We start from the raw sequence: 26,703 nt of genomic DNA, 5'->3' as shown, positions 1-26,703 counted from the left end.
TTATTATTATTATTATTATTATTATTATTATTATTATAGTACATGAGAACGGCTAAATCATTTTCCTTGGCAACCACTGCACAGAATGTGATGAAGTTTCTTGCATTTAAAAGAAAAAGCTAGAATCTAGTGACTGTAGGGAGAATTTTATTTAGGCTGTCAGAATTTTTAGTAAAATTCTTGGCAGAAGTTATACAATCAACTATCAAGTTTACAGCTCTGTAACTCAGCATTGAAAAACAATATCACAATACTTTAAACTGCTCGTAATAATATATCTTATTGATATATTATACATCGCTCTGAAATATATCACTAAATTGTTAGTAGGACTTCTGCAAAACTCTCGTAAATATTGTAACAATTTCATCTAAGTTATAAATTCTTCTATATAAAAGACTTTAGATGCTCTAACAAATGCAGTTTACAGAACTGCATCATCTGTTTTTAATACAATGTTGAGGATTTGTAAATTTTGTGCTTCAGTTTTTTTTTTAATTCAGGAATTTTTCGGAATTTTTGTACAAAAATTTCAGGCCCAAAATCAAAATTTTGCTTCTATACAGTCACCAAAGTTTTTCTTTTCTCACTCAAACGTAACAAATTTTATTCAAATCGGTCCAACAGTTTTCTCATAAAATCATTTTTTGTTTTACATGTATTTCAATAGGCAGCATTGGAGTTGGTCCTGAGCTATAACTTCTTCTTAATGCACCGCTGCTTTGTCACTGTTGTACACCTTTGTCAGGCGCCAACCTTGAAGAGTTACCACAAGGGGTTTGCCCCCAGCTGAGGAGAAACGTTGTGTTGAGGGGGAATGGGGGAAGTAAACATTGCGCTCTTTATATATTTCCATTTTTATTAGGTCCTCTTCAAAAATGTCTGCGAGAATATATGCAGTGGAAACATCGCACTCGCTCTGGTTTGTTCTTACATTTGAAAAAGAGGTTGTTGTGGGGCTCTTTCATTATGCGAGTTGACTTACCCGATGCGCAGCAGGAGTCGCCAGGAAAATCAAAATATTAAGTCAATTAAAAAATTGTCCGAGTTGCCCTTAAGCAATAACCACATGGGACACATTTTTTTACTTGTTCTCGGTGTACGTGGCATCGCTCAGCATCTGCACATCTATGTTGTGCTGTGGGTTGTCTGTGGTGTAATGCCAGTGGAAACATATTGTGTAGTTGCCGACTTAAATGAAACCTCCATTGTACAGATATTGGCCGTAACAGCATGGCTATCGCGCTGCATCAAATGAGCATGCTAAGTTAAGCAGCAGAGCTCATTTGTTTTCCATGCACCACTCGCGATTCCATTCGCCGAGCTTGGTCACATGGTGCAAAAAATAACCATGCACCGCTGATACAACTTCGGTGCAGAAAGAGCAGGCGGTGACAGCAGCGCAATTCATCACCTTCTTTCATGACCAATGCCTGTACATTTGCCTCTGAATTTCATCTGTGTTGACGTTCTTTCATTCGATGCAAGATCCCCGTAAGCATTTTTGTTTATGGTTTTTCTTCCTCGAAGTTTGCTATATGTGGCGTGTACTTCAACAGAGGGTGTTGTAGCACTGTTCATGCAGTTAAGCGTCTTGCATAAAATAGGCCTCGGCACAAGCAACCAAATATCTTTATTCATTGCCTAAAAAATCAAGTGACTACCATCGCTCAGATATGTTTAGTTAGTAATTGAGTTCCCTTGAACTTACCCTATGAATGGGCTGGAAGTGAACTAGGTAATCGCTGGTGTTGCACAGTGTCTGGTTCCTGCAAGCCTTAGGAGTGGCTTCCCTCGCAAGAATGGTTCATTTTGTGTTCAAGATGTAAAGCTTCCTTGCAAGTCGGCTTCCTTTGGAAGCGTCTACTGTAACTCAGGGATACTTAAATGTCGGAGGACGCCACGCCACGCCTCGTGACATCAGCACAATTATATTACAGCAGCGGACAGCCTGACTTTGATGCAACAGATATTCCAGGAGATGCAGTCGCTACATGTCCAGCACCTCCATTGCATTGGGCCAGGACAGAAATAAACCTAATATATCTGTATCGAAGTGCAAGCATATCTCTTTCAACATGTATCTCGAGCTACAAGCTGGGCTCCTCTGATGCCTGAATTACCCAGCAGCATTCTGCATAGTGAGAAAGCTAAACTGTGCTAAAATCAAGCCAGCAGGCAGATAATCTGCTGCAAAACAAATTTGTTTGTAACTGCTGGCCCCTATTCATCCTTTTTGTGATTTGCTCATAAGTGATGGCTCTTTCCTTTGATGCAGAGGGATGCCTTTCATCCGCTGTCATTTACAAGCACAGTGGAATGTGACCCACCGAACTGCAAGATCTACAGATTTCATGGATTCATGTAAGTTCATAAGTGTATACATTCACCCTTTGCATAGTTTTCGTCATGAAAAGGCGCACTAGCAATATAAAAAGTTCAGGAAATTCAACTGCCATGATGGCACAGTGGCTGTGGCATTCTGCTGCTGAGCTTGAGGTCACGGGCTGGATTCCCGGCTGCGGTGGCTGCATTTCGATGGAGGCAAAATGCAAGAACACTCGATTACTTAGATTTAAGGGCACCTTAATGAACCCAAGGTGGTCAGAATTGATCTTCAGTCCTCCACTACAGCACCTCTCATAGCCCCAGTGTTGCCTAAATCAATCAATCACTCGAATAAAGCCTAAGCATGACTTGTAATGACTGCACTTAAATTTGGTCAGGAAAATGTAGCTTGTTTTACATAAAAGACAGTGCAACGATAGCTAAAATTATACAAACGTGTACGCACGAAAGCACTTGGAATACATCTGTTTGCATTAGGCATTTATCAGTGGCAATAAAACACAGAAAAGCACCATAAATTTGCGTAGTTGAGGTGCATGCGGTCAATTTGATTTCCTTGCAGTTGCCATCCTACTGGAGAAAAAGTGCCAATCACTTCTGACAACTTACTTCTTCGAGACTGCGTTCTCAAGAATGCAGACTTCGTCGAAGGCATTGTTGTGTATGCTGGTACGTATCTTGAAGCTCTCCCTCTTTGTTATTAGGTAAATTTTCACCATGCTTACGGTATGAGAGTTTAGTTCACCTTAGATGAAGATTTGTCCAGCTCCTTTTGATGATTATTTTTTTTTCAGAGTTGTGAATGCTCAAGCAATAAAAAAAGGACCAACATAAGCACTATAAACATTCTCTGCAGGAGGTTGTACATATGTTCCAGTTTGTTGCCGTCTGCTATTAAGTGTTCGACATGCTAACTGTAGTATGGTGCAGGTTTTGAATGTTCCATTTAAGTCCATTTTCAGATGTGGATTTTTCCAGATCCTTCTGATGATCTTGAATTTGCAGTTTGTGAATGCTAATGCATTAAAGATTGGGCAGTAAAAACCACTCTTTGCAGGATTTGAGACCAAGGCAATGCTCAACAACAATGGCCCAAGGTACAAACGCAGCAGGCTGGAGCGATTTATGAACAGAGACATCGTCTGGTGCATTGTGATACTTCTCGTCTTGTGTTCTGTTGGTGCAATTGGTAAGTGATCACTCACTGCTCACATGTTTAGTTGCAGCACCTGCAAAAAACAGTGTAGATATTTAAAGTATCAGGTTAAGAAAGCATCTGAAACAAAGGACAACCATACTGCTCAAAATGTTCAACGAGTCCAACTGGTTTGTGTCTCAAGACATAATATGAACCAATGAGAACCAGTGTAGGTTGATAAAGATCGCTTATGTTTTGGATTATATAAACCAAGTGGAATGGTCACCATATGTTTAAAACTGGAATGTTTCAGTGATAGTCACCACTACAGAAACTGCAATAAGTTTTTCTGGCTGCTGTTTTTCTATGCGACTGAGAGGTACAAACAGTATTGCACAATACTTTACCATAATTGTTTAATTTAGAGCTTGTATACTGCCATATAGTTAATTTGCTGTTTGAAACTGCTGCATCAGCCCATAACATTGGACCTTATTCTTTCTAGTTGCGTTGTGTGGATATTTCTGCCCTATAATTACTTTACCCCCCCCCCCCTCTCTTTTTTTTTTCAACAGGTTGTGCATTATGGTTGAGATCTTTTGAGAACCGCAAGGAAGTCATTTTTATACCTTATGAACATGAGAACAGGTATATACCAGCTGTTGAAGGCTTCATCGCATTTTGGACTTACATAATAATTCTACAGGTAAGTGCAGTATTCATACTGCATGCTTTTAGATTCAGAATGTATCAATGTCGCAATATATTGCTGCGGCATGTGAGACTATATATTCAGTTTTGTTAAAAAGCTGAGTTCTCTCATTTTGTCCAGACATTGCAGTTAACTGAATTTAGTTCTCTTGCACCCCAAGGATCTTTTTTCTTCACACTACATGTGGGTGTGATGCATCGAAGCACTGAAACTATACTAGCAGTACACTGCAGCCTTGTGCATAGGAACTAGCAGGCAGCTAATAAGGCTGTGTTTGCTAGCATTGGTGGATGTTTATAAGCATGTTTAAAACATCCATCATCATAAATACATTTAAAATATTTTTTTAACAATGCAATTTACCATTTATAAGTACCTTTATGCACATGGAAAAGCCCTTTTGATGAACTTGTTCAAAAGCATTTTTCGAACGCTTTAGAAAACTTTGACAGGTATAGTACTGAAGTTCACTGTGATAAGTATAGCAAAATGCAAATCTTTGCACAGCATGGAATATGCGAAAAAGTTTAATTTCCTCCTGCTTTGTCATTCATTTTGCAATTACGGCATGTAATGTAGTACTTATATGGGGAAATATTGAGTGCATGTCTTGATATAGGGCAGATGCATTGACTGCGCCAAAAGTTTTATCCTTTTCTCTGAAGCTATACTCTGAAAGCCATTAAAGTAGGAGGCACACGTAACACAACAATGCATTACTTATTCTTTATCAGTGCTGATTAAGCTAATGTCATGGTAACGGTGTTATTGTACACAGGTGACAAAAGCTAGTGCACTGATCTCTCACATAATATAGTAATGAAAAGTGAGACACTATTAATTTTTCAAATTGGCAACTGCATTCATGAAGCCAACTGTATGCTTACACCTTGTAGGCAATATAGTTATTTGGTCACACTATCTACATTGCAATTAGTTGAACCATGATATATAACAAATTATTGGATATAACAAAGTAAATCTTAATTGTCTCTAACTGACATCAGTGTGTAACAAATATATGCTTTTAATCAATATCAGATATGTAGAAGGTATATTTGTGTCGAATAGGAATTTGCTATAATGACCTTAGGCTGTATTTGAAGCATATCACAGTCTCTCTGTCGAAAGCAACCGACAAGTATTTGTTTTCTGATGTTGAGAGACCAGTAAAATACATGCAAAATGCTTTGGTCCTTGAAAACTAAACTTGTTTCGTGCCTTAGGTTATAGTGTCACAAGTGGACAATTGGTGTTCAGTGTTCTCATAGGCAGCTCCTGGTAAAAGCTGAAGTTATGCAGAATGTGAAAATACATTTCTGGTGCGGGATGTGAAATGTGGCTTTTAGGGGCAGCTGTGCTGTCATATGTTGCTATGTGACATGCAAGCCTTTCAAAAATGCATTTGATATTGTCGCAAGGTAACCAGATTGTCATTGTTATCAAGTTATTGCTTGGTATGAGACACACATACTGTATTTGAAATTTTTTCAACGTTGTTGTCAATTCAGCGAAAGAGAGCTGTTGAATCGTATTGCTCACAATATGTGAACAGTGTTGTGCACTCCCAAGTGATTGCTGGAGCTCGTGCACATTCAAAAATGCACCAAGTGATGACTTGGTGACAGTGACATCTGATGATAATGCTCACCAGCAAAAGTAAAACAATGTATGCATTGCAATGCTTCCAATAATTGCTTGCGAAATAATGCCCTTATGTCTACATTTTTTTATCAGTTTAGGCTCTTTTTAAACCCACCTTCTGTATAAAGGTCTTCCTTTTTCTTTTTGCAAATTTAAGATTGCCAAACAATAATTGGTTGAAACAATGCTGTGCCATTATTATTGTTGTGAAGTCTGTTACACCTTAGAATCAGTCAGACATCATTATAACAATGTTGCATCTGGTGCAATGATAACTTCGTTACATGTGATATTCGTTATAAGCATGTATTGGTTACATGCCGACATAAAAAAAAACGCCTATGTTTACTTCGGTATATCAGATACTTTGTTATGTCCATGTTTGTTATATTGAGGTTTGACTGTACTACAAATGATCAGTTGGAAGGCACTATATTCAAATGATAATTTCGATAATATGTTGTAATTGCTCAAAAAATAGTTGCTCAAATGGTATACTGCCTTTCAAAGGTGAATGTGAAGTGACCTTGAAAATCAGATCGTCTTATGGGATATTCAGCTGAAAAGAAGTGCACTGCATTTATAATAACATAAAGATTGCAACACTGTTCAGATTATTGTGGAGTTTATCTTAACAGATCATTTTTAGAGGGCGTGTATTCTAAAGGTCATGGTACTGCAGCTGCTTTACTGTGCAGCATACTCTTGTCAGGTGTTTGCCGTCATTATGACCTTGTTGTCTATTTCAGGTGATGATACCACTGTCGCTGTATGTCTCTATCGAGATCATCAAGCTCGGCCAGGTGTTTCACATCCACGAGGACATAGAGCTTTTTGACGAGCGATCAAACCGGCGCCTCGAGTGCCGTGCTTTGAACATTCCCGAGGAGCTGGGCCAGGTGCAGTACATATTTTCAGACAAGACGGGAACTCTCACCGAGAACCACATGGTGTTCCGGCGCTGCACCATTGGTGGCAGAGATTACAATCACCTCCACCCGAGCGTTTCTGAAGGTACGAACTGAGGCAGCTTCTGGATTTAAAGTTGCTGACATTGACCATTTTATAGAGACATTGTACGCATGTCTTTAAGTAGAATTGGCTCTTGCCCCCATATTCTAGAAAGTTTTTCCACTCAGCCCTCCACCTTGATTTGAGGAAGCGGATGGCAGCACTGCCCCTTGACCGAAGTACTCACTGCTCTTCATTGACACTCCATGGCAATTCTTGACAAGCCTAGCATCTTCTTTAGTCAAGGGGCGGTGCTTTGCCCTGACTAGGTTGAGTGGAGGAAGAGCTTCAAGTGCGGGATCATTTGAGAGTAAGGGGATCAGAGTTGACAAAGTTGTCAGTAAACAGTGCTACGAGAAGTTCAGTGGCAGCAAGGAGCACTTGATAGAGAAGTTGTTAGGTGAGAGGCAGTGGAAGTGGTGATGAAAGAAAATGCAGGAGAGGAAGGTCACCACTGTAGAGATGAGTCTGAGAGGAAATGATCTCTTGTCAGGGTGAAACACGTCTGCTTAATTTTCTGATGTTCGAGAGACTTTGTCTTTCTCAGTGCGGAGGCGCCACCACAGGCTCAAGGAGTCCTTTAGTCTCATTTTCAAAACAGATAACGTTTGTCGTATGCCAGATGTTGAGATGAGTTGCATATTACAAATGCATCACCTGGTCTTACATTCTTGCACACTTGTTGCTCAATATTGTGCCAACAACAAGGTGGATAAATGTAGTTGCTTGGGAGTGAAAATGTTAGTAGCCAAGTGGAAATTTGTGAGTATCACTCTAGTCTTACCTGTGATTTTCAGCAGCAATAATTTAGTTATGTGCCCAGCATATGGCATCAGCCATAAATATATAGTGAAACAATCTCTGCTTAAGACTTATGCCTAATGGCAATATGTTATAGATATTGCAAACTTACATTAATAGCACACAGCTAGGAGGTTTGGAGAAAAATCTGAGACAGTGTGTAAGAAACATATTTGACGTTTGGCATGCATACGACTAATGCTCCTTTGTACTAAGCAGTGTGCAGTGACAACAACTATGTATAAATCATAGTGCTGCCTACTGCTACATGACAGACACAACGTTAGAGTGTCATTCACAGCTTGCACAGTACTGCGGAAGATAAGCTGGCAATAAACAGATTGATATAGGCACTGTTTTACACCCTCCTAATGGTCCCTCAAAATAGTGTCCTTAATGATACTCAGTCAAGAGGAAGCTTTAGCTCGGGCCTAACTCCGATGCCGCCTATTTAAATACATGTAAAACCCATAAACACTTTTCTGAGATAGCCACGGGGCGATATTGATTAAATTTGTTGCACAGTTAAAGAAAAAGTTAAATTCTAATGAGTGTTGGAAGCAGAATATTTATTTAAGGCCTGAATGTTTTAAAAGGAAATTTCAAAAATTGGTAAGATTGAAAGAAATAGAAGCAAAAAGTTTACAAATTTGTATCTCATGCACCAAGAACAGATATCGCAGTTCTGTAAACTGGATCCGTTAGAGCATCCAAAGCAGGACAAATTTGATATTTCAATTTATAGCTTACATGAACTTGTTATGTTGTTTACAAGGGTTTAGCAAAAGTCCAGTTCACATATTAATGGTCTATGTGAGAGTCATGTACAATACGTCAATTTTGTTCACTTTAGATGCAGCATTAGATGCAATTTACAGAATTGTGATATTTTTTATTTCTAAGTTACAGAGTTGTAAAGTTGCTAGTTTCGTTTTCTGTAAACTTGCGATTTTCAACAATTCTTATTTAAAAATTCACGCCCTAATTAGAAAATTTGCTACCAACAGTCACTAGATTTAAAATTTTTCTTTTATATGCAGCAAACTTCATCAAACTTGGTGCATTGGTTGCTGAGAAAGATGATTTCTCCTTTCCCATGTATTTAGATAGGAGCCACAAGGTAAAGCTTCCTCTTTACGTTACTGTGATGCAAGCACAAAAAGATGTTCCTCTTTATTTGCCCAAGCTTGTTATTCATGTGTTTTCTATTAGAAAAAAATGCGTGCAGGGCAATTACAGTAACTTGTTGCATAAAATTATGCTTTTAGTAAATACTTGTCAGCAGAAGCTGTCACACTTTTCTAACTCATGCTGTTCCTGTTTCTAACTGATTTGTTTTGCAGCTGAGGAAAATGACATCAAAATACGCAGTTACAGCTGTGGCTCCAAGCCATCTAAGGTACGTAGTTATTGTAATTTCTTACGAAACACGGTCACAGCACTAAGGAAGATAAAGACATAAACATGAACTGTACAGGACAGGTACTGGGTGCAGCTTGTGTTTATGTGGTGGTGGTGGTGGTAGTAATGATGTTCCTACATCTTCATCTTCTTTAGCTCTGTAACCACGTTTCATAATGCCAATAACCAACTAGCCCAGCTTTCAATATTAGTATTGTATAAGCTCTCTTATGTCATTATTGTTTTGCATATTATAAGAGAAGGAGAAGTAATCTTAAGCCTCGAGTGTATCAGTGGCGCACCGACGGGGCGAGTTTCGGGGGTTGTAACCCCCCCCCCCCCCCTGAGGCCGACCTAACCCCCCCCCCCCCTTTTGTTTAATCCCTTTTCTTTCCTTGCGCATTTGAGTACTACAACTAAGATGTAAGACGCGCAATCGTCTGCACACTCGCAAAAAGCACATTTTTTGACAATTTCCCGTGAAGAAATTGAAATTAGTGCTGTTTAGATGGTATTGGCAAACTGTCAAACCCCCCCCCCCCCCCTGGCAGAGATCCTGGGTGCGCTACTGTAGTGTATCATTTGTACAGTACCAACTAAAAGAAGGTTAGCACTGGTGACTGGAATGCTGAAATTGCAATACATGGCACTGCTCTGCAGGAATAGGCAGATAGTGAGCTCTACCCATCTTAGCAGCATGGGGGAAGTTAGCAGTTATGCATCTAAAGCAGCGTTCAAGCAATCGTGAATCTTGCGTTCTCTCCGTCTGGGTTAAAATGACTTTGTGACTTTGCAAATTTAACATTTAATTATAGTAGTGCGAGAGACAGGGACAAAGAAAGAAAGACACACACAACGCTGGGGACTTCCAACGAACATTGAGCATTGAACTTGCAGTGAACATTTTCAACATATTGTGCTGTAAACGCAACACTTTGCAATGATTACATATGTGCACACGGACTAACTTCCTTTCCCCGTTTAGAAAAGTATGAGTGCTTGGAAATTTAGAAAGATAAAGCGTAATAAATAACATCAAGAGAATCTTTCCAGCCACAAACACGAAGATTAGACAAATCCATGTCCTAGCCATCGTTCCCATGCTGGCCGAACAATAGCGGTGCCGAGTTCCCTCTTTTCTGCTGCCACTGCACAATCCCATGGTTTTCAAGCACGTTGTGTTGAAATGCAATTGCTTCTCCTCCCACACCTGGGCCGTCCAGCGAGCCGAGGAAGCCGCTTCGGGTGCCCAGACCCACTAAAAAGACGCTGGACTCGAATCTGATTGATTTGATAATAAAGTTTACGTTCTTCTTCACCCCACACAGGATGACATGGTATTCACACTGAACCCTCAGCTGCAAAGGGAGCTGTCCAACATGGAGTACCAGCTGCGCATGGATGGGAGTGGCCAGCAGCTGTTCCTGAGCCCTGAGAGCCAGCGAGTGCAGGAGTTCTTTCTCCTTATGGCTACTTGCAACACTGTCATTGTCTCGAAATACCCCCACAAGGACATAGTGAGTTCTATCTTTACTCCCTCCCTGCTCCTGATCCAGTACTTTTTGCAGTCTCTTTTTGTAGTCCCAATCTTTCTGCAGCTTTGTTACAACAGTGGTGATTTGTGTAACATAAGTGTCCACAAGATGGTGTGGTTCTCTCGCAGCATGTATATTGTCGTGGGCTAATGAAATGCAAAAAAACACAATACAAACACGAACAAAAGAAAATGCAAGAATTTCATTGATAGGCTTCACATGAGGACATGATTCATCTTACCCTACAATGAACATTGTACTGTGCGTTGAAGTACTGATCATGCGTGCTGATGTGTCCTTATGAGCATAGTCATCATTTGTTCATCATAGTACATACACTTCTTACTTGCTCTTCGAGTTCACTGTCATTTGTCCATGATAGTACAAGCACTTTTCTTTTGTCTACCAACGACATGCTCACCCCATGCTGTAAGGGCCACTTAAGGTTTCTTGTGGAATGGCATCGTGATCTTGGAGGCTTGTAGGAGTCTCTTCAGTCTTCATGAATATCAGCTTCTTTTCTTGCTTTTTTTTTTCTTCTGCATCCTGCTACCAAACACATAGCTCACTCTGAAGCTGTGCTTGAGAGCAAATGGGGATGTCTACCAGGCAAACACATTTCAGACTTATTTAGTTACATGTTTTTGTTTACACAGCATGGGTTGAGGGCAATATGACTCGCAACCGAAAAGCTCCCACAGCTGCATTGTTACCCTGTTTTGGGCTGTACACTAATCTTTATTTGTAGTGTAGTAGCTGGACTATGCCATTGCTTGTCCGTGCGTTTCGCTTGCACTTGGTGCCATCAATGCTCACTAAACCTAAACTTTTTTTTCCTTACAGATGAACAGCAGTGGCTTGTACCTAAACAATGGTAGCACCTATCCAACATCTCCTGATGGCTGTAGGTCACCTCTGAAGCAGCCATGTTACCTGCCTTCCTCGATGTCATCCCCCGTGGCTCGCAGTCCAGCCGTAGCTTCAAGTCCCACAGATTCCCGCGCTTCAACGCCAACGCGACCACACAAACTGGCCCTGCCTTTTCTGAATTTTGTCACCAGCCCCTCAAGGCGAACCTTGACGCCGTCACCCACTCCCAGCCCTCAGCTGCAGCCAATCTATGAAGCTGAGAGTCCAGATGAAATTGCATTGGTCGACGCTGCTTCACGTTACGGCTGCAGACTGCTTCGTCGCACACCAGATGCTGTCACTCTCATGCTGCCTGGTATGTAGCAAATTGGGGCAAGGTAGCATGTGGGTAAGGGGAAGCTACTGCTACAGAACATTGATTGGACACAGAACACTGCTACTGATACAAGTCAGGAACTGGCACCTGGCCTAAAGGTGTTTACCAGTGCCACCCATGGAGCAAGCTGCATCTTCTACTGCTGAAATAATCACAATGTAATCAGCTTCTGTTTAAAACTAGAGGGCAGCCATGATGTTCCCTGAACTGACTGTGCTTCTTTTCAGCTTATGGAGGCTGTACGTTCATTCCTTTCAATTGCATGCGTTTTTTTTTTCTTCATTCCCCCTTAGCCTTCTTACTTTTAATTCATAATCATGTTTTTTAACACACATTTCACTGAAGTCTGTAAAGTTCTTCTAATCCTGCTATTACTGTTTTATGGCTGTAGATCTCTTTTCTGTGCAGGTAAGTAGGTACTATATTGTTACAGTGAAGTGAAGGACTCGTGTAGAGCCTAAAAGTTTTTCACACTACATTGACGATTATAAAAACGAAGAAATAAAATAAAATTGTTCGGTGTTTTCATTGTGCAGGCGAGGGGCTGATTGAGTACCGAGTCCTGCATCTGCTGCCATTCGACTCTTTCCGCAAGCGCATGTCCATCATTCTGCAGCATCCCATCACCAAGCAGAAGGTGCTGTACTGCAAAGGGGCTGACTCTGCCATCCTACCACTGCTAGCACCTACCAAAGACCAAGGTTGGTCACTCGACAGCTGCATTGTGCAAGCTTGGGAACACGTAATTTCTTCTTGCTCCAGTCATACGAAATTTATATTCCTTTTCCAAATTACAATGCCCACAGAAGATGCAGAAAGCTCATCAAATGCAATCATCTTTGTTGCATTGTACAAACAGTACAGAGCAGAAGGAAAGCTTAACTACTTGACCAGCCCACAACTCATGGCGTTCTTGCTTTGCAACAATGCACAGCTAGTTTGAATAGACAAGCAATCAGTCAAATCAACCAACTAGATAAACTGTAATACTACATGAAGCGCAACTGTCAAAACTCCATAGTTACGTTCAAAGTGTAGGCCACAACAGTCAAGACAGATGTGTCTTGGAATTAGCATGTATATTATGAATATGTGCATACATAGTGAATAACTGTCACATTCCTTCAACGCCAATGTTTCAAAGTCATAAACGTGCATGCCCACATGCGTGGATGAATAGTGAGTCAGCGGTACAGCTGCAAGACTTACAGGGAGATGCCCCATATGTTAATGTAACATGAGCAGGTATGTTTTCAATTTTTACTGGACGCACTTCGAAAATTATGGTGAGCATCGGTATCGGATTGTTGTGAAGAGCAGACACAGCTCGCAGTTCACTGTGCCTCTTCCACTGAGCACTGCATCTCTGCATTGTATGTCCCTAATTTTCACAAAAACATAGGACTTTTATTATCCATGGATGGTTTTATGCAGAGAGAGATTTTATTCAAGGGAAGGCAGGGAGGTCGGCCTGAGCTAGTGTGCTATTTATTTTAGATGGATTAATTAACTCTTTCGCTCACAGTTTTTCAGAATTCTTATGTGAGACTTCAAAAAAGCACTGCAAAGAACCTGAAAGAAAGTAATATGTACTTTGTTATTTTCAGTATAAGTACTGAGGGTAAAAATATTCTGAAATATACAAAACATGCGCCTGCCTCTTAATATTCAACTCTTGTAAGTTAGACCACGCAACGAAAATTACCGTATTTACTCGCATAATGAACGCACTCGCGTAATGAATGCACCCCCCACTTTTCCAATCAAGAAATGTGTTTTTTCTTTTCCTTGCATAATGAACGCACCCTGAACTTGCTGCCGTAAAGCAAGAGAGACGCTGTACAATTGTATTGTCTGGTGGGTACGATTGTATCGGACACCATATCGGACGCCGAATCGTACCGTGTGGCTCCTACGTTTATTGCGATAGCAATTTTTTCATTTCATTTATTAGTACCCTCAAGGCCTGGAGGCATTACAGAGGGTACATTCTGTAGTGGACACTCCAGGTGTATTTTTGCCATCGGCACCAACAATCGCGCCTCTATCTCCCGCGTTCGATGGAGGAAAGCGGAGAGGAAACGCGTCTTATTCCGTCGCGTGCATGGCACCGGGGGGGTGGCACAGCAACTGCGCAGTGTGCGGCTGTGCGCACCTTATCTTGAAAGCAATCTGCATAAGGGGCTGAGTCTAGCAGTGCGACGGTGGCTTATACCTTTGTGCGTGCTCCATTCTTGCCGCTCAGCTTGCGTTGAAGCGATACACAGCACGAAAGTCACTTCGATCACTGCTTCTGCTGCGCTTCCTCACACCAATGTTTTGACAGCGAGTGTCCGTGATCATCGAGTGTGATGTGTTCATGTTTACCTGTGCGCACTGACACCATGCGTGTTAATTTACATATAGTTAGCGAATGTTTGCAAGTTTATACGGCTGATAAAACTATTATCCTTACTTCGTGTAGCTGTTAATGCCTTTGCTATCACAATCAATGGCTCGCCTTTCGGGCAAAACTGCGACTTTTTTAGTGGTGGCTGCAGAAAAAATATCAATCAAAATTTTACCCCGGATAATGAATGCACTCCCCAACTTTGCACATGCTTTTCGGGAAAAAAAGTGCGTTCATTATGCAGATTTGTTGGCATCAATACTAGACAAAGTGATGCCCGCTATGCGGAAAGCACTACCTTGGCATTTGTAAAAACTGGTAAATTCCTATTGGGCAGGGAGCATTTGTTTTTGCTAATGGCAGCAGGCACCCGGGGAGTTATTCTGTAAGAGTCCACCTAGTGCACTGTCCATTTCGGCTGTCGCTGATTGGCTGCAGCTGTACGAGCGAGAAGGAGACTGGCAGGGGGCACCTGTCTCCTCCTCACTCGTGCAGCTCAAGCCAATCAGCAGCGGCTGAAATGAACCGTCCACTAGGTGGACACTTACAGAGTACCTCCCCTGGTTCATTTCTTACTGCACTATTGAGGCTTGCAAAGCAATAGTTGTCTGGTCAGGAAGCACGCAGAGGTGTCCTCATCCTTGTATATTGCATTCGATCAACTTTTCTGCACAAGCAAGCTGGTCTAACGCACGTTGTGATGGCAGGTTCTTTTGTTTAAAGGTTCAGACGATTCTCTGAGGTGGAGCCTACGAGAACCCAGTTGAGGACAAAGCTGTTTGTTGGAGAATGTACGCAAACATTTATTAAAACTGAAACGAAAAGCAACCCATAAATCAAACACTCAATGAAAAACTCACAATAAGAAACACACTCGGAGCTAGAATGCTAATGATAGCAAGCAAGTTCAGGCAGGCAGCGGGTGTGAGTGCTCATTACAGTCTCGACGAAACGTAGACGAGACGACGAGAGAAGCGGTGTTGGTCTCACCCAAAAGGTCGGGGTGTTGGCCCATTGAACGGGCGACCAGAGCTGCCGCGCTCTGGCGTGGAGAGAGAAGGGAGGCACGGGCAGACGGCGGTGGCGTTCTGGCCATGCAGCTGGGTGTGGAACTTGGGCCCGTAGCCCGACCGCTCATGTTCTGCCCACGGGCACAGAAGCTCACCGGCCTTGGGCAGCAGTTGACGATCGGGCAGAGTGGCGACTCTAAGGAATGGGTTGGCAGTAGGCCCCGGTCGGGTGATTGAGTACCGAGTCCTGCATCTGCTGCCGTTCGACTCTTTCCGCAAGCGCATGTCCATCATTCTGCAGCACCCCATCACCAAGCAGAAGGTGCTGTACTGCCAATAACATTGTCTGCCAAAACCAATAACATTGCCTACACTGAGCGGTTTTTCTTATCTAATTGGCTGACAAGAGGCGAGGAGCACACTCTAGTGGAGAGGGTTTCGATGGGGTCGAGCCAGCACAGTGAAAATAGATGACCGCATGAAGAGGGTGGTGCTGGCTTCGCCAATTGGTCCGCTTTGCCTTACTTAGCTTGCGGTGGCTGGTCGAAAATCGCGGCGGCATGCAAAGGAAGGATAAGAATGCCACTAAAACGGATCCTCAGCAAGGAAGAGTTGGCAGAGCGATGTCGTATGTATGCCGAAAGGGCTCGATAACGTTTTACTGCCACGCAAAAAAGGTTTATCATACGCCAATGAATACATGCTCACCGGCGGGTGCGAGTATCGAGGGCCTGCACGATCGGCGGGCAGCCATCTTCTATTCCTTTCGGATCGGGGCAGTCTGTGGCTATTCAGAAAAAAAGTTGCAGTTTTGTTTGGCATATAATGCATTTTTTTCGCGTACATGTCACTTTGACGTGAGTTCTCGCGGTTTTGGGAGGTCCTGTGACAGAGAGGAGTAGTGGGCGTAGCCAGAAAACATTGGACCAGTAGCAGATGCCTAATGCTGAAAAGGCGTCGAATCAGGAATGATTATTTCTCGTTTGTGCGGTTTAATCATGCATAATCAATGTGTACATGTTATATCAGATGGGCTTGGGTCCGGAACCTGACGGCCCGTCTTCAACCCCCGGTCCGGTGGCCGACCTTCTCCTGGTGCCACTTCTGGAACTCTCCCCTCTTCTGCCAGCGCGGCTCGCTTTTCTGCCACTCTGGCCGATTCGTCATTTTCTAATTGGCGACTTGAAGCTCCGTGTTCTCTTGTGATTGGATGTCTTTTCCTTTTGTTATTTTTTTCTTGCGCCGCGTGTTAACGTGCAGTTGTTCGACGTTGTCGTCTTTCAATCCAGCACGGAATTCACCTCGGCGCGCGCACTACCTACATGTCGTCTGCTTCTTGTCTCCAACCACTGCACCGCATCACGCACCACACATATCACAGTCTCAATGCTGGTAGAGCTTTGGTTGAAGGTTGATCTGAAATCGACTGCGTGCTCTTGTGCGAGTGAAAACCTCACATTGTCAAAACGCTGATGGATAAATGCCACAATGGTGGGAAAAATAATGTTGCACTTGATATCATTCTAACACAGTTATCAGAACAACACACACTCATGAGCATCTACCGTTGTTTGAGATATCGTTAAAACAGCCTAGACGTCGGATTGGAAAATTAGACAACCCGACAGAAGCTTCTGTGTCTTCACTACTGCTGTCACTTAAAAATTGTGTTGCCAAGTCAGCTAAAGTGCAAATGTTGCATTGTTTTATTGAGGAAGTACTAGGAACACTAGAGGCTAGTTTCGACGATATTTTCAGTCAACGTTTTATTTTTCCAGACTCCCCAATCTGCTAAATATTGTCAAACCTGAGCAATAGTCAAAGTTCAGTCATAATTTCAGACGGTGCATGGCGTTTCTAGAAGTATTCCAGCAGAAATATTTAACATCTTGAAAAACTGTTGATCAGTTTGATCGACTTATATAGATAGGCCCGGTAAGGAAAGAGTTATCAAGCTAAACCTCATGTCTTAGAAAACTTGCCGCTGCGAGTTGTATAGTTAGTGTGTTGTTGGCCGTATGTTGTATAGTTGCTGTCTGTTCAGTTGCTGCTAGGGATTTGTACAGGTTCTGCTATTCTTGCTTATCAAAGCAAGAGCTGCATGCATGCACAGCCATAAAAAAAGTATTGCCATAATCTTTTCTTTTTTTTTTTTTATAGTTATGCGCCAGGTGATACTGCGCACTCAGCAGCACCTGAACCAGTACAGCAAGAAAGGCCTTCGTGTTCTTTGCATGGCCAAGAAGGTAGGTGAACTGCGGACCTCTTCAGCTGGAGTGTGCTCGTCGCGTTGATGACTGTGGTCATCTAGCACTTTAGCTGAGGGCGATAACTGAATGCAGGACGAAGGCCTCTCACTATACTCGCCAATTACCTTGTCGTGCACTGACCACTCCTTACACCCACAAAACTTCTAACCTGACCAATCCATGAGGTTCTCTGCATCTCTATACTTTGCCTATCCTCTACTATTCACAACCACGCATGACATGCCTTGCTAAAGCTCTCTTCCACTTGATTTCATCTAAAGCATCATTGTCTTCTGTTTGTTCTCTGGTCCATATTGTTCCTCTATCTCCTAATCGTAACATATTATCATTTTCCTAACAATTCCTCACTGCACCATTGTTTCTTTACAAATGTTCTCATTTGTCACCAAGTTTAGCTTCACAGGTGAGAAAAGTACCTTATGTGTTTCACAGTAGTTCATTCCACTGCATATTTATGTGGATACATTGTTGGAAAAGGGTGATTCTGAAGAGGAGGAAGAGAAAAAAAGTAGGGCCTCTAAGCAAACATATTTAGTGGTACCAGCTGTTACAAATGGATTAATAGCACACTGCAGCACTTGCAGCCAGTTAGAACATCTATAAGCCAGTAGAATATGTCACGAACAGCAAAACTAAACTATTCTGCACAAGGTGAACACAAGAATGAGTTTTCTCAGCACAACTTCATTGTATTGCTTGCCAGTTTCTCAGACTGCACTCAAGTTTGCGTATTCTTGTTATTGTTGCTACCTTGTGAACTTTGTCATCAAAGTGATCGCCTTCAGCTGCTGAGTGGTTTACACTTGACTACATCAGGTACTGGAGGACGAAGAGTACGAAGAATGGCTGGAGCAGCACAAGGCCTCCGAACTCAGTGTAGGGGAGGCTGAGGAGAGGCTTGTCAGCTCAGCCCGCCTTATGGAGACAAACTTGGAGCTGCTGGGAGCAACCGGCATTGAGGACAGGCTCCAAGAAGGGGTGCCCGAGACCATAGCAGCACTCCGTGCAGCTGGCATTGTCATCTGGGTCCTTACCGGGGACAAACAGGTAAATCTCTACCGTTCTCTCACTTTTAAAGCAATAGCTGTTGAGGGCTCACTCCGCTGGTTATTTTGATGTCTACCAGGGTCACCAGTCTCTGCTAGTGAGTGTTGCAGGAATCCCAAAGGGCTTGGGGAGAAGTTTATAAAGAAGTAAAGAAAAAAAGCCACAATGTTCCACCATAATTTCAGCTCGGGACCCACAAGTCCCAATGAAAGATTTTACCTCTCAGCTACTCCACCGATGCTGTAGTGGAGAGAACACTGCACCTGGAGAGCATACTTGCACCACCAGCTGCTACGATTGGCTGATGCTGCGCTCTCAGATACCTCTCCTCTCTGTTGGATGACATTGGCATCAGCCTTTCCTTTGTCTTCTAATGCGTTGTCCCAGTTGTGGAAGGTGCCTTAAGTTGTTGTTTTTTTTTCTTCACAAAAAGAGATTGCTCACATGCATTTCTGAATCTTTACTGCAACCGATACTACATAAAAAAATGCGAGACTTGCTGCACATAATATTGGGCCAGCTATCGCATCACTGCTCTGCATTGTGGGCAAAACTGCAGTTGTTTTTTCCATTCTTGTATTCCGAACAACCGTTTTTATGTCCTGTCATTAGAGAGTTTGAGCAGTAGAGACAGTATTATTACTATATAGCTAGAATACAGTCGACTTCTGTTAATTCGAGCCTGACGGACTGGACGAATTTGACCAAATTACCTGGCGGGATGAATTAATTAAGATGCAAAAAAATGTCAAAACTTACCACTGACTCGTTTGGCAGTATTACTAGTCCAATTTTAACATGCCCCCGAATCAAGTAAATCGGAGTCGAATGAACAGAAGTCTATTGTACCAGGATGTGACCAGGGCAACAGCTGTTCTGGCAACACATAGTCGGTATTCTATGCATGATGCATCAGCAAGGAGGAAGTTTCTCTAGTGTATATGAACACCCACATGAATGTTGGCATCTCTAGCAGAGACAGAAAATTAACATCCCTTTATCGTTATTTGTCCGTGATGTCCTGTGACCAAAAGCATGCAGGGAAGGGCATTTGATTGTGCACCTTAGTTAGCATAACATTGACCCAGTACTAGCACATAACGACTGACTTGCAGAGCTGAAACTTGTCATTTTGAAGTCTCAGCAATGATAATGAATGTTTGAGAAACAAAAAAAAAAAAAGAAAACTGAAAAATGGAAAAAAATAATGGGGTGTTCTCTTCACCTGCACACCCTCGTTAGCAAAAGTATATGAACCACAGGTGAACCGTGGGTGTAATTCAGATGGAGAAACTGAAATTGACGAATACACTGGAAAATTTGTAATGCGAAGTTTGGACTGCAGTCCTCAATTTCATTACATTCATAGGCACAAAATAAAATCGGCACTATTGCAAAATCCTTGGTTCGTATCCTTAGTTTTACTCAGGGTAGTACATTGCAAAATATTGACATTTGCTATTTCTCTTTTGCAGGAGACTGCAGTCAATATTGCTTACTCATGTCAACTGTTCTCGGCAGACATGGAAGTACTAACACTTAACGCTCGTTCACAGGTAAGTCGACCTGTGCTTGTTTTCAAGTTCTTGAAGGGCCATTTTAATGTAGACATGGTGAGCTCGATGAAGTTACCGCAGCTGTCCAAGTCAGCACTGAAATCTGGGCTGAACATTGTGTTTTTACTGTTACTCAGAAAAAGAACCACCGAAGGGCATCGAAACATATTTAAAGTGAAGCTTCCATTGTGGAGCAGAATGGGTTTTGATGCTGCAGTGGTTTCACTGAGAGAAGGGGAGGGAACGGGGAAAAGGGTGTGTTGGGAGATGACGCTGTGAGAGGCGGAGGGTACGTGTAGGGCACGGTAGCGTCAATTGGTTGTGACAGTGATGATGTCATCCTCACTATGAAGGATGCACACGTGCGCTTGGTCACGGCAGTAGGGATGCACCTCAGTGACATGTATCTGGCATTCATCTCGCCAACCCAGAGCTCTGTGTTGACGTTTTGTGTAACATTACAGAGATGGCTCCAGATGGAGTGGCCCGTCGATCACTGAAGAGTGATGCCACACTTGAAGTTCCTTTAGCTAAAAGTTGAAATGCTCAACAGCAGCAAGTGGCAGTCTAGACAGTCAATTAACGAGAAACTACTTAGCGGTTTGTGCATAATTTTTATTTTACACCTTGATTTGGCCAGTAATCTAAGGAAGTCACAGTTTTGCCTGAAAGGCAAAGCATTGATTGCGATAGAAAATAGTGGACAGCTATACGAAGTAACGATAGTAGTTTTATCGGCCATATAAACTTGTAAACATAGGCATACTAACTAAATTAACAAGCATGGTGTCACGCGCACACAAGCAAACATGAACACCTCTCACTTGATGACCGCAGGAACTCGCTGTCAGAATGCTGGAGTGAGGAAGAGTGGCAGCAGCAGCGAGCGAATTGACCTTCGTGCTGCTTCTCGCATCAATGCAAACTAAGCTGCAAAACCATAGCGCGCGGTGGACTTTGTCCCCATCACAGATGGCTTTCAAGATACAGCAGCCCGGGCGGGCGCTCACGGCCGCCAGGGCCGCTCGGAGTACAATGCGCCTCCCCTCTACTCCCTACACTCCCCCCCCCCCCCCCCCCCGAAGTATTGCGTGCAAGAGAAGACTGCGCGCTTCCTCCACGCTTTGCTCCCTTGTGTGCGCGAGATTGAGCCACAATCACCAGCTTACCCTCGCACGCTTTCACTTGCACACACAGCATATGGTGCGCGGCGACTATTTTATCGCCCTTGGGCTTTATACGGAATCTCACAGTGACGGCGATGACAACGGCAGAAATGCGCCTGGAGTGTCCATATAATTGCTATCGCAATAAAAATTTCTTTGTTGTGGCACCCAACATGACGAGCTCGCATTCTATCCTTGACTACATTCTAGTGTATTGTTTTCTTCAATGCTTGCAGGAGGCCACTGAGGAGACCATTCGCTTCTACCTTGAGCAGGTCGACCGGTGCCTAACCTGCTTCACGGCGGACATGGAGGAAACTCGGAGGCGACGCTCTTTCTCCACACTTCTGTCACGACTTGCCAACTTCCTCTTCGGGAGGCGCGGTCCGGCAATAAGTGAGCCGGTGGACGATATGCAACCGAGGTTTGGGGCCTCCCTTCGGCACCGAAAGAAGCGGGCACTCGTCATCGATGGTCGCACACTAAGCTACATCCTTGAACACTCTGTGGATCAGTTGTTCCTTCGTCTGGCACAGCAGTGTAGCGTGGTGCTGTGCTGTCGGGCCACACCCCTACAAAAGGTGGGCAGCACATTGCTAGGCTAGAGAAGTTCATGCGTGTGATACTGGAGTGCATTGTGGCTCTCTACCGTGGAGTGCTTCGGAGGTCACTATCTCCCATTATTCGGAACAGGAGATACAAGTCAAAGTGGTCACAACATGATGAGAAATTGGGCTAGTTGTGTTCATTGATCTAGAAATGCACTGCGTTCTACTGATAACCTCAGAAGGACACACCACACAACACACATTGTGCACATTGCAATGCAGGAGAACACATTGCACGTTGCCGTCCAGGTCTGGTGTGTTCTTCTGTAGTTGTTAGTGCAGGAACAAAGTGGTCATGGTTGCTGCCCATGATTCATGGTACCAGCAGACGGCAAATTAGTGCCAGTCAGGTCTCTTATTAACTAATTTTTGCTTATTAATATTGTAATTAGTTACTTAGGGTGCATGTTGCAATTGCAAAATTGAAGTTACGAAATAGGGTTCTTAAAACTTGCACAAGTATCAATATCCATCCTTGAAATGCATTAGTGTTTTGCTTAATATTTTTTCAGAAAGCCTTCCTTATGGTCTGCAAGAATGTCATGGCAGGTTTAGTGATCAATGTCCCTTAGCTACCGCTAGTTTCAGAATTCCTACTAAATGGGCATGCCTTCAGCATTGACTGGTTTGCATTCTGCAGTCATAATGGGTACTCCCTTGAGCAAAAGTATATGGACTACGGATTCCATGACAAGGTCTATTTTTCCATCACCTATGAATGCAAGTTCAAATCGAGGACCACAGTCCAAACTTGGCATTACGAACTTACCAGTGCACTAGTCAGTTTCAGTTCTTGCGACTTAATTACAAATAAATTCAGTTTTTTTTCTGGCGACCCTGTGGTCCGAATACTTTGGCTCATAGGTGTAAATTATAGTAAGTAAGTAAACATCAATTAGTATAGTTAATAATAATGGTCTTATTGGAAATTATGTCACAACTTTGCTTGTACATCATTGCTATGAATCTCAGCCAGCAGCAAAAATTTCCAATTTGTACCGAATCTCCTAACCAAGACAGTAAGTAATCACTGAGACACCTATATAACTTAGACAGATTGAACTCACTTCCAGTTGCCTCAGCTCTAAAATTGGCAGGTAAGCTTATTGCCTTTGTAATTGCAAACATAGCTTACCACCAACCAGTTTCATGGTCACTTCTTACATGTGGACTGCAAACTCAGGCTGTTTAATTCAAGTGTTTCAAGCACTATGGGAATAGTATTATTTAATTCTTTATGCTTTCACAAATTTTTGTCACCAGGAAAAATGTAGCTCTGGCGATTTACACCTTGAAATGTTCCAGCACTAGCTCTAGATAAAAAATTTTGTTTGAAATGGTTTAAGGTGACTTTTTTTTTTTTATCCCTCTTCCAGGCGTGTGTTGTGAATCTCGTTAAAGACAGGCTGAGCGTGCTGACCCTTGCCATTGGTAAGTGTTACTCTGCCACTTTGCATCCAGTGTTCCCATTCATTTTATAAAAAAATTGAAGCATACCTTGAATGAAGAGCCACTACTATATGAGCAAGAACAGTAACAAAAACATGATATCCACTAGAGCTTTGTTAATTTGACTAGTATCATTCATTTAAAAATATTGAGTTGTTTTACTCATGTGTGTGGCTGTGAGATTAAATTACTCACAGATTCTGTACCGTCTTTTTGTGCTGTCTACAGGCATTCACAAAGAAACCAATAAATTGTCACAACTTTGGGCAAACAAGGTGTAATGCTTTTCTTAACTATATAATAGAACTTGTGCCTTTCGGTTATCATTTGGTGTTAAGTACTGTTTGATGTTAATTTATTGTACTGCATTTGCACTTTCCAGCATGGTGACCTTGTCTGCACTGTTGTTTTCAGGTGACGGTGCCAATGATGTGAGCATGATCCAAGCGGCCGACATAGGTGTTGGCATCAGCGGTCAGGAAGGCATGCAGGCTGTCATGGCAAGCGATTTTGCCCTCGCCCGTTTTCGCTACCTCGAGCGACTGCTTCTAGTCCACGGACACTGGTGCTATGACCGGCTGGCCCGGGCTGTAGTCTACTTCTTCTACAAGAACGCTGTGCGTCCCTCTTGCTATCTCATCACCACATTCTGCGGTGTTACATTGCGACTTTTCACAGCTACTTAACAATTTAGACTTTTATGTCACTAGATCTGTTGAATGTCTTTGTTGGTTTTATTGAGCCGTTCTCCGCAAATGCCTGATCGTCCATTGACGACAGGTCTTGTACAACTTCCTCGGCTCTCCTGACATAGAGATTATTGTTTCCTTGCAATGTTTCCCTGATACACATTCCTCACTTTAATCCTAGCAATCCATCATCCTCTGCAGTACAGATCTCACTTTGTTACAGCAGCTACCACAAAGAAAGAATAACTCAAGAGGCGCAACTCAGCTCCTTCTCGCGTCGTCATAATGTCACGCTGGAGCGCGGCGGTGGACGTCGTGACAGCGCTTCCTACCAAACGCCAGACGCATGACGTATGGTCACGTGACGCTTTTGCCGAAGCGATGCAGCGGATGCAGCTGGGCATTGCGCAGCTGCGTGCTCCTTATCTTGAAAGCTACTTGCGACGGCAGTCTTTGTGCGTGCTCCGTTCTCGCCACTCAGTTTGTGTTGAAGCGATACACAGGACGAAGGTCATTTTGCTTGCTGTTGCTGCCACGCTTCCTCACGCCAGCGTTTTGACAGCGAGTGTCCGCGGTCATTGAGTGTGATGTGTTCATGTTTGCCTGTGCGTGCTGACACCATGCTTGTTATTTCAGTTAGTGAGCGAATATTTCCAAGTTTATATGGCTGATAAAACTACTATCCTTACTTTGTATAGCTGTCTACGCATTTTTTATCGCAATCGATGGTTCGCCTTTGGGCGAAACTGCAACGTTTTTAGAGGTGGCCGCAGAAAAAAAGTCGCTCAAAATTTTACCCCACATAATAACGCACTCCCCAACTTTGCGCTTGTTTTTCTGGAAAAAAGTGCGTTCATTATGCAAGTAAATATGGTATTTACTTCATTTTTCAGCATTTGCAAGCGTGGAATCGGCTAAATGTCGTTCACGCCAACCATAGATAGTAAAATTACATCACACGGGCCTTTCCCAGACTGCAGTCGCCACCGATGGGGACGTCAAAACATGGTAGTCATGACGTGTTTCCTGCTCCCATAGCTTCTAGCACTGCCACGTCGTCATCATGGATGACTACGTGGATGATTGGCCTTCTGTATCCTACGTGGCTAGTGTGTTAATCGTCACGAGGGCGTTCACAGAGAAGTGGGACCTGATGGAGGAACTGGCTTGCTTTGTTTGAGGATGCTGTCGTCGCTGCAAGGCCGTCGCGGTCGCTAGTGAAAATCATAGGTTTTTTGCTGCCTGCTCGCAAATAAAACTTGTCTGCATCTGTGTTTGTGTGAGAATTAACGTGTTTTTTTGGCCAGTGAGTCTATAGCCACTCATGTGCCATTGTCGGTTAATTAGTACATTGCTTAGTGCGTACCTAATCCTCGTTCCCCGCCAACTACGTATTAACGAGGTTTTACTGTACATCTAAAATGTTTTTACCCATATCCCCCCCCCCCCACCAAGCATGTAGTGAATGTTTCGTCAGGTAAAAATCTAATTTAAAAGGATGTTTTTGGTTTGCTGGGACTTCGTTGTAATGAGCTTTAACTGTATTTGTTAGTCTCTATTGGGTTAATTAGACTGGGTAGCTTATATACGTCTGCTTATATTCACACTCTATCACACCCAAAGGCTGATAGCCAGCTCACCCATGTAGTTCAAGTTGAGTCACTACGAGGTGCCAGCATTTTGCTCTATTAGAGCTAGTTCTATTCTTTGCCTCAGCAATAATATACTAATTGGTGCAAGATGCAAAAAAGCCTGTGAGACAGAGAACCCCAGTTATACATGCCCTTAGCCTTAAGTTTTCCCTGCTGTGTCATTCAAGGCCAGCTCAGGTGTAGCTTTGGGATGTGCAAACCAGTCAATCATTTAGCCGAGTAAACACAGGTGCAAGCTTGCCACAAATGATGGAATTGTGACTGCAGCTGTCTGGCTTTGTCTCATATTTTGCCTTGTCCTTATTGCAGGCATTCATCTTCATCCTCTTCTGGTACCAGCTGTATTGTGGCTTCACAGGGGCGGTCATGATTGACCAGCTCTATCTGATGCTGTACAATGTGCTGTTCACCTCACTGCCTCCGCTCATTCTGGGCATCTATGACCAGGACTGCCCTGCCCACCTGCTGCTCAAGAGGCCAGCCCTGTATACACCAGGCCGAAAGTCCAAAGTGGGTAGTGTCGCACTAGAACTGGACCAACTGTGCATGTAGGCTTGGCAACCCTGAGATACTGCATTGACAGGAGAATACAACATTTGGACACGCATAGTAACTTTTATAATATCCAAGTTTTCTTTGCAGCCACAGTGCTTGCAGTTTCTCAGAAGGACACATGTTTCCTTGGCAGGTGGTATTGCTTCTACTACTTAGCTCATAAGTAGTAGTGGATGGTGAGGACTCTGCCGTTGTGGGTTCTTGGTGTCTCACAGGAGACCAACCACCGCGGGTTCGAGCTTAGCGAGCCACAGGGCCGCGTCAGCCGTCGCCTCCAGCACCGTTCGCGCGCAAGCTCAGAGGCCGCAAGGGGCTATCGAGCGACGCACGCAAAAACACAGTAAAGCCCTGAGTTGACGGAAACCGTTTACTGAAACCGTCGGTGTGGGTTCTTGGTGTCTCACAGGAGACCAACCACCGCGGGTTCGAGCTTAGCGAGCCACAGGGCCGCGTCAGCCGTCGCCTCCAGCACCGC

At 43.2% G+C, this 26,703-nt stretch overlaps 1 protein-coding gene across 1 annotated transcript in view; it reads left to right on the top strand.

Moving 5' to 3' along the window:
* The window catches only part of LOC119449437 (phospholipid-transporting ATPase VB), a 149,768-nt gene that overhangs the window by 114,375 nt on the left and 8,690 nt on the right, over positions 1 to 26,703 (top strand). Inside the window, exons 4-19 of the mRNA XM_037712609.2 lie at positions 2,279 to 2,364; positions 2,912 to 3,018; positions 3,407 to 3,538; positions 4,063 to 4,193; positions 6,593 to 6,857; positions 8,999 to 9,054; positions 10,385 to 10,573; positions 11,435 to 11,816; positions 12,374 to 12,538; positions 17,397 to 17,482; positions 18,323 to 18,553; positions 20,029 to 20,109; positions 21,512 to 21,856; positions 23,260 to 23,314; positions 23,747 to 23,949; positions 25,983 to 26,183. Of these exons, the coding sequence (XP_037568537.1) occupies positions 2,279 to 2,364; positions 2,912 to 3,018; positions 3,407 to 3,538; positions 4,063 to 4,193; positions 6,593 to 6,857; positions 8,999 to 9,054; positions 10,385 to 10,573; positions 11,435 to 11,816; positions 12,374 to 12,538; positions 17,397 to 17,482; positions 18,323 to 18,553; positions 20,029 to 20,109; positions 21,512 to 21,856; positions 23,260 to 23,314; positions 23,747 to 23,949; positions 25,983 to 26,183 (2,715 nt within the window). The remainder of the gene's footprint in view (positions 1 to 2,278; positions 2,365 to 2,911; positions 3,019 to 3,406; positions 3,539 to 4,062; positions 4,194 to 6,592; positions 6,858 to 8,998; positions 9,055 to 10,384; positions 10,574 to 11,434; positions 11,817 to 12,373; positions 12,539 to 17,396; positions 17,483 to 18,322; positions 18,554 to 20,028; positions 20,110 to 21,511; positions 21,857 to 23,259; positions 23,315 to 23,746; positions 23,950 to 25,982; positions 26,184 to 26,703) is intronic.

This window comes from Dermacentor silvarum, chromosome 4 (assembly GCF_013339745.2).
Source record: "Dermacentor silvarum isolate Dsil-2018 chromosome 4, BIME_Dsil_1.4, whole genome shotgun sequence".
Classification (NCBI taxonomy): Eukaryota; Metazoa; Arthropoda; class Arachnida; order Ixodida; family Ixodidae; genus Dermacentor; species Dermacentor silvarum.
The sequence above is the reverse complement of the archived record's forward strand: the minus strand, read 5'-3'. Positions and strand labels throughout refer to the sequence as shown.